General features: G+C 51.9%; 1 protein-coding gene across 1 annotated transcript; it reads right to left on the reverse strand.

The window, feature by feature from the left end:
• Window positions 1–3,797: 3,797 nt before the first annotated feature.
• LOC123151563 (protein trichome birefringence-like 38) lies at window positions 3,798–5,577 on the reverse strand. The gene is made up of 4 exons (XM_044571250.1): window positions 5,234–5,577; window positions 4,796–5,146; window positions 4,532–4,690; window positions 3,798–4,441 (listed from the first exon to the last, which is right to left on the reverse strand). Exons 1-4 carry the CDS (start codon window positions 5,515–5,517, stop codon window positions 4,123–4,125), a joined length of 1,113 nt encoding a protein of 370 aa, XP_044427185.1. The 5' UTR covers window positions 5,518–5,577; the 3' UTR covers window positions 3,798–4,122.
• Window positions 5,578–7,639: the final 2,062 nt, after the last annotated feature.

The following is a 7,639-nucleotide window of genomic DNA, read 5'->3' on the forward strand; positions in this document are numbered from 1 at the left end:
GGCACATTAGCCCACTAAGGGGCTAAGCGCCCCTCCCACCCCATCTCACGTAACCAGGAGAGGTGGGGGCGCCACCCCTAGGGCAGCCGCCCCTCCCGGTTTGGGGGCAAGTTTCCTAGGGGGTTGGAGCGCCCAAACCCATCTAGGGTTTCCCCTGTGGCCGCCGCCCCTCCCCTAGGGAACCCTAGGGCGCCTCCCCCTCCTCCCTTCCTCCTATAAATAGTGAGGGAGAGAGAGGGCAGCCGCACCCTTCCCCTGGCGCAGCCCTCTTCCTCCTCCAACACCTCCTCCTCCTTCATAGTGCTTGGCGAAGCCCTGCCGGAGAACCACGAGCTCCATCACCACCACGCCGTCGTGCTATCAGAGTTTTCCCTCAACTTCTCCTCTCACCTTGCTGGATCAAGAAGGAGGAGACGTCTCCCAACCGTACGTGTGTTGAACGCGGAGGTGTCGTCCGTTCGGCGCTAGGATCATCAGTGATTTGGATCACGACGAGTACGACTCCATCAACCCCATTCACTTGAACGCTTCCGCTTAGCGATCTACAAGGGTATGTAGATGCACTCTCCTTCCCCTCGTTGCTAGATTACTCCATAGATTGATCTTGGTGATGCGTAGAAAATTTTAAATTTCTTCTATGATCCCCAACAGAAGGTTATACAAACATAGAGTCACAGGCCAGGTGCTATGGTTGCTGCTCTGCTCCCCAAAAGGATTAATGCCATCTGCGCTTAGACCAAACCATACGTTCCTTGCGTCATCTGCAAACTTCTTCCCGTACTTTTTTCGATTTTTCTCCATTGCGACCCATCAGCGGATACTCTCAACTTTCCGTCTTTCTTACGATCTTCTCTGTGCCATCGCATCGCCTTGGCATGCTCTTTGTTTTGAAACAAACGTTTCAACCGTGGTATTATAGGAGCATACCATATCACCTTGGCAGGAATCTTCTTCCTGGGGCGCTCGCCCTCGACATCGCCAGGGTCACCGCGTCTAATCTTATAGCACAATGAACCACATACTGGGCAAGCGTTCAAGGATGCAATCATTAGGGCATGCATGTATCTTCTGCACCTCTAACCCTAGAGGGCAGACAGCCTTCTTTGCTTCGTACGTACTCTCGGGCAATTCGTTGTCCTTTGGAAGCATATTCTTTATCATTACCAGCAACTTTCCAAATCCCTTGTCAGATACACCATTCTCTGCCTTCCATTGTAGCAATTCCAGTGTGGTGCCCAGCTTTTTCTTGTCACCTACGTAATTCAGGTACAACAATTTTTTGTGATCCTCTAACATGCGCTGCAACTTCTTCTTCTCCAAATCACTTGCGCAGTTTCTCTTTGCATCGGCAATGGCCCGACCTAGATCATCAACGGGCTCATCCGATGCCTCTTCTTCAGCTTCTTCCCGCATTTCCGGCTCAGCTTCTTCCCGCATTACCGGCTCAGCTTCTTCCCTCATTGTTGTATCATCGTATTCAGGGAACCCATGGCCAGGATAGCTGTCGTCGTCCTCTTCTTCTTCATTGTCTTCCATCATAACCCCTTTTTCTCCATGTTTGGTCCAAACATTATAGTGGGGCATGAAACCAGACTCAAACAGGTGGACGTGAATGGTTCTTGATGTAGAGTAATTGTGACCATTCTTACAGCCAGCACATGGACAAGGCATAAAACCATCCGCCCGCTTGTTTGCCTCGGCCGCAAGCAGAAAAGTACGCACACCATTAATGAACTCGGGACAACATCGGTCATCGTATATCCATTGCCAGCTCATCTTCAAACACAGCACCGAAAACACCAAATTTATACAATACATAAAGTTCATACATAAAGATCATACAACACTTAAATGCAACAAACAAATAACTTTCTAACTAAAGAATTTAAATGCAACAACAAATGCGATCAAGATCGCAACTAAGGTAACAATTGATCCAACAACATAAGGATACCAAGCCTCACTATGAATGGCATATTTTCTAATCTTTATAATCTTCAAGCGCATTTTCTCCATCTTAATATTGTGATCATCGACGACATCGGCAACATGCAACTTCAATTCCATCTTCTCCCCCTCAATTCTTTTCAATTTTTCCTTCAAATCCTCGTTTTCTCTTTCAACTAAATTTAACCTCTCGACAATAGGGTCGGTTGGAATTTCCGGTTCAACTACCTCCTACATACAAATATCTATGTCAACTTGATGGGCATAATTTATCATAAACACGAAATGCAATGAATAGTTTTAAAAGAGAATATACCACATCTGAATCGTAACCCGGACGAGGGCCGACGGGGACGGATATCAAAACCATGGCACTATGTATAACAAACAACGTATGGGTAAGATAATTATACGAGTAACTATATATCCAAATCACACAAACATCAATTTTTTATATAAAACTTCATGAACAAGAGGATCACCACAAGGTGGTGCCGGCGACGGGACGTTGCGAGCGATTGACGGTGGTTGCGACGGAGATTTAGAAGGTACTAAGTAAACCACACCTACATATGCAAACTAAGTATTATTTTTTACCTCAAATTGCATATAAATCAAATACTAGCACATATATATAATTCCTCCCAAATTACTAAACTCAAAAATCAATCACTATATAAAACATTGCACGAGCTAATCTAGCAATGAGAGATGAAAGGACAAAGTTGCTAACCTTTGTGATCATTTGAATGGATGGGGGCCTTCAAATCTTGACAAATTTTGGGCAAAATGTGTGATCAGCTTGAGAGGAAGAGGGAAAAGAACAGAGAGGAGAGGGGAAAGGGGAAGAACAGAGCGAGCTCGGGTGGACGAAGGGTCTATGTAGGACGACCTTTAGTATCGGTTCGTGACACGGCCCGAGACTAAAGGTGCTGGAGGGGCCCCGGACTGACAACATCCTGCCACCACTCACTTTAATACCGGTTCGTGGCACGAACCGGTGCTAAAGGTTCGCCACGAATCGGTACTAATGAGAGCGGCCAGCTAGCCGTTGGAACCGGCACTAATGCACATATTAGTGCCGGCTCAAATTCAAACCGGCACTAATGTGCTTCACATTTGACCCTTTTTCTACTAGTGGAAGCAGCACCCTGTAATCGAGATCAACATCATTAATAGCAATCAAGAAGGAGTAGACTTTTACCTCCACGTGAGAGGCCGAATCTGGGTAAACACGTGTATCTCGTTTCCAATCAACCCCATCCAAGCCTTCACCTACCAACAATGACCTCACAACGTAGTTCTCCTATTAAGACATCTGCTGTGACAAAACCACGACACCCACCGGCAAGCCAAGGCTTGCCGCGCCGCCGCCTCGCGCCCGCAACGTCGCTGCCGTTCCGTGCCCGCGCCTGCGCGTGCAACGCGCTATCCCGCGTCCACGCCTACAACGCCACCGTACCGTGCCCGCACCTGCAGCGCCGCCGCCCCCGCCTACCGAAAGCTCTCCTTGCGGCACCGCCACCCCACACCATCACTGCTGCCTCCCTTCCCCTGAGGGGCGTCGCCGCCCCGTCGTCGCCATGGAACTTGGGCTCGTCCAGCCCACCCCCAACCGCCGGCTACAACACCGTTGCAGGAAGAAGAAAAGATGAGTGAAAATAGATGAGGGGCTGACTGGTGGGCCCATCTTCCACCTTAGCATACTGTCCATGTAGGCATACCAAATCAGCTTGACATGTGGGCCGGTTCCGAATTAGTGTCATTTCTTACTCACTTGCCGTAGAGTTGGTGGTTTTTTGTGGTTTTCGACAAAAATGGTGGTAAAGGAATACTCTAGCCACAAATGTGATGGTTTTGAGCAATTTACTCCGATGTCGAGCATCTGATGTCCTGGTCGAGTCTCAAGAATCGTGAACCCACAACACTCAACCCCCACTGCAGAGTACCATCGATCATCAACGATGTTGAGTACTTCTGTGCGTGGAAACACATGGCACATGCCCGAGAGTTTGTGTGGCTTCGACAAGACTCTGACGCAGGGCTCTATTTGATGAATACTAAAAATCAATGACAGTTTGCGCACAATATTTGGAGGCCTTAATTAGCCTTACACACTGCCCCTCTGTCAATCGACGATCTAGGGAGGTATCGCACACGCCAGACGCGACTGCTTCATGCGTGCTGCAGCAGCATCGCGTTGAGGATGTGGTTCCACGCGTCCGGCAGCCCGGCGATGCACCAGTGCGTGCAGTCCATGCCGTCCCGGCCAGGCCCGCCGTAAACCGACGGGTGCGCGTCGATCCTGAGCTGCGAGAGCGAGGTGATGTCCAGCAGGGACACCGGCGTCGACATGGACGCGATCAGGCCCCGCACGACCACCTGCTCCGGGGACACCCTCTCGTCCCCGTCCGTGGCCACCTGCCGCGGCCGTGTCTGCTGGAAACAGCCCCCCGACGCCGGCGCCGCCCCGTCGCTCTCCTGCTCCTTGGACCTACCAGTTGCACATGTAGAGCAGAGCGGCATCAAGAAATGAGTATGCCCGGCCAATGTCAAATCAACTGGGCGTGATGAGCGAGCTCACGTGTAGTGGCTTGGGGAGACGCCTTGGTAGATGACCCTGGTGAGCGACGCGTCGACGTTGTCGTCGACCCACCTTGCCCATGTGGCGAGGCCCTTGGAGAAGGCGGCCAGCCGGTCCATGTCGTTGTACGTTCTGTTCCCCTCCTGCATGTAGTCCCACCTGCGCATGAAACGGTCGAGAAAAGAGTTTGTATCCGTATATTTCGCGGTATGTGTACGTGTATAGGTATACAATACAACGTTGGGCAGAGTGGTGGGTACGTACACTTGGCTGGCGCCCTTGTAGGTCCACCAGTGCCACGTGTTGAAGACGAGCAGGTGGGCGCCGAGCCAGGAGCCCGCGCCCTGCATGGAGTCGAGCTTGAGGACGCGGCCGACGTCCTCCTGCACCACGTCCACCAGGAACCTGCTGAAGTAGAGCACCATCGACAGGTCGTAGTCCTCGAAGCGGACGGAGGAGACGGGGTCGCCGGTGCTGAAGGAGACGCGGGCGGGATCCGGCGCGGCGGCGTGGAGCATGCAGGCGAGGGAGACCCATTGGTTCATGCTCAGCGAGTCCCCCACGAACATCACCGTCTTCCCGCGCCACGTCTCCAGGAATTCCAGCCCGTCGAACCTGCCCCGATCAAAAGACCCTGTTAGTACATTGTGCGCCGAGTGTTCATCGGGTGGCTGTCTATAACGACGGTAGTAGTAGTAGTACCTTGGGAGGCGGCAGGCGGCGGGGCTCCACCGGAACTTGAGGTAGGCGGCGTCCGGGCGGCCGTTGCGGCGGCAGTCGAAGACGTCGGGCACGAAGGGGCAGCTGGCCGCGTCGTACAGAGGGTAGGACGCGTCGGCGACCCACCTCCCCTGGAACAGGTCGCACGACGACCCATCAGCCACGCTCGGCGCAGCCGCTGCCGCGAGCACTAGGATGGCCGCCAGCGCGCAGCCATGGCGGAACCTGGCACGCAGCGAAGGCAGCGCCAGGTCCTCCTGGCCCATGGTTTACGCGACGAGACGGCGGGCACGGCACGACGCCATATATAGGCCAGAACGCGTGGTTCTGAAGCAGATCTGGCCGCGGCCACGCACGCACGGGTGCCGATGGCGTGCGCGCAGGCAGTAGTACTTCATGCTAGGAGTGCGACTCAAGTTAGGAACCGCTCTGCACGGTGTGTGTGACTGTGTTCCGAACAGGCGCGTCAAGTTTCGTCGTCCTGCACATGTGCGCGGGAGAGGGAAGGCGACTGGGGTTTGACCTCGGCCCCGCTTATCCGGGCGGGGCACGTGAGAGGGGGCGCGAGAAAATTAGGTATGTGCAGCGTGCGGATCTCAAAGTACTTCGGTGCGTGCGTGGGAGTCGTAGATGGATTAGTAAAGGGCAGGATCGAGGACGGAAGGTCCCGTGTACGATCTCTAACAAATTCTGTTGTACTATATGCGAAGTTTTTTTTTGCATCAGTATAGACATAAACGCTCATATACACGCGCATACACCCATCCCTATAAACGCACACACGCACACCCTACCCCTATGAGCACCTCTGAGAGACTGAACCGGCAAATCTTCTTGAGATTTACAAAGTCACCGTAGGCGCCTCGTCGTCGACGAGAACGTCTCCTTCCACTGAAAGCGCATCGCCGGAAGTCCTGAAATAAATCCAGGAATAATGCGAGCACCAGGATTTGAACCCTGCTGGGTTGGGGATACCACTGTCCATCTAACCATCTCAACCACAGGTTGGTTCGCGTACTATATGCGAAGTTGGATGGTAAAGAGACCGTGGTATTTTTTATCCATCAGGGTTTAAGCTCTGGTGCTCGCATTATTTTTCGATTTATTTTAAAATTTTCGGCGATATGCTTTCAGTGGAAGAAAACATTCCATCAACGACGAGACGCCTACGATGACTCGTAAATCTCAAAATGATATGCCGGCTCAGTCTCTCGAAAGTGCTTATAAGCGTAAGATGTGCATATGTGTTCATAGAGATGAGTATATGCGTGTATATATGAGCGCTTGTGCTTGTACTGTGTTAAAAAAAGCAAATTTTGAATATCATCTCGTCGTGAAAAGTAACCGCCTTTTTACAGGACAGGGATGAAAAATCATCCTGACTAGGTCCTGCAAAACGGTTTGTCCTGTAAATTTTCTTGAGGGCACATGTATATTTCAACCCCTATCTGTGATATTTTTAGTTTTCTTTCCTCATTTAACAGTTTCTTCTATCCCTCGAATGACTTGGCCGAAGGGAAATTTCAGCCCCAACCATTCCTGCCATGGTCGGCATCAACGGCGCCGCCGCCTCCCGAGCTCGATTCCAACCAAATGGAAGAGAAGCGGTACGGCGAGGGCGTGGTCGAATCAAGCAACAAAAGTAGGGCGCGATCGCGGCAGCCCCGCGCAGCCTGTCGTAGTGGGAAGCGAAGCTCGTACAGGAGCTCCAGGCGGCCGGCGCGACACAGAGCTCGTACAGGAGTGTAGAAGACTATAGGATGCAACTCAATTGTATTCCATCGGAGTCGGTTACATTATATACAAGAGGTGTCTTGCGTGACAAGCCAACTAACTCTACAATATCTCTAGAGATCAATCTATACAAGGCTAGAGATAAGAGGAGAATCAGTCGGAAATAAATACAAGGATATCACGTTTCAACACCCCCCCGCAGTCGAAGCGTCGGCGTCGGCGTCGGCGTCGGCGATGCAAAGACTGGAACGGAACTCCTGGAATGCAGCGGTAGGCAATCCCTTGGTCATGATATCGGCAAACTGTTGGGTGGTTGGTACATGAAGTACACGGAGCTGACCCAACTGAACCTTCTCACGGACAAAGTGAACATCGAGCTCGATGTGTTTAGTGCGCTTGTGCTGCACCGGATTAGCCGCGAGATAGGTGGCCGATACGTTATCACAGAAGACCACAGTAGCCTTCGGAAGAGAAATCCGAAGCTCACCAAGAAGATGACGAAGCCAACAAGTCTCTGCAACAACATTGGCGACAGCACGGTACTCAGCCTCAGCACTCGAACGGGAAACAGTGGGCTGCCGTTTAGAGGACCAAGAGACCAAGGAGTCACCGAAGAAGACACAATATCCAGACGTGGAGCGACGAGTGTCTGGA

The sequence above is a fragment of the Triticum aestivum genome, chromosome 7A, assembly GCF_018294505.1.
Source record: "Triticum aestivum cultivar Chinese Spring chromosome 7A, IWGSC CS RefSeq v2.1, whole genome shotgun sequence".
In the NCBI taxonomy this organism is placed as follows: domain Eukaryota; kingdom Viridiplantae; phylum Streptophyta; class Magnoliopsida; order Poales; family Poaceae; genus Triticum; species Triticum aestivum.

Excerpts from the sequence above, each read along its gene's own strand:
- LOC123151563 (XM_044571250.1), bottom strand. The coding sequence starts at position 5,517 with ATGGGCCAGGAGGACCTGGCGCTGCCTTCGCTGCGTGCCAGGTTCCGC. Across the intron at positions 5,147-5,233 it reads GCCGCCTGCCGCCTCCCAAG|GTTCGACGGGCTGGAATTCC; the intron begins GTACTACTACTA and ends TGATCGGGGCAG. Across the intron at positions 4,442-4,531 it reads GTCTCCCCAAGCCACTACAC|GTCCAAGGAGCAGGAGAGCG; the intron begins GTGAGCTCGCTC and ends TGCAACTGGTAG.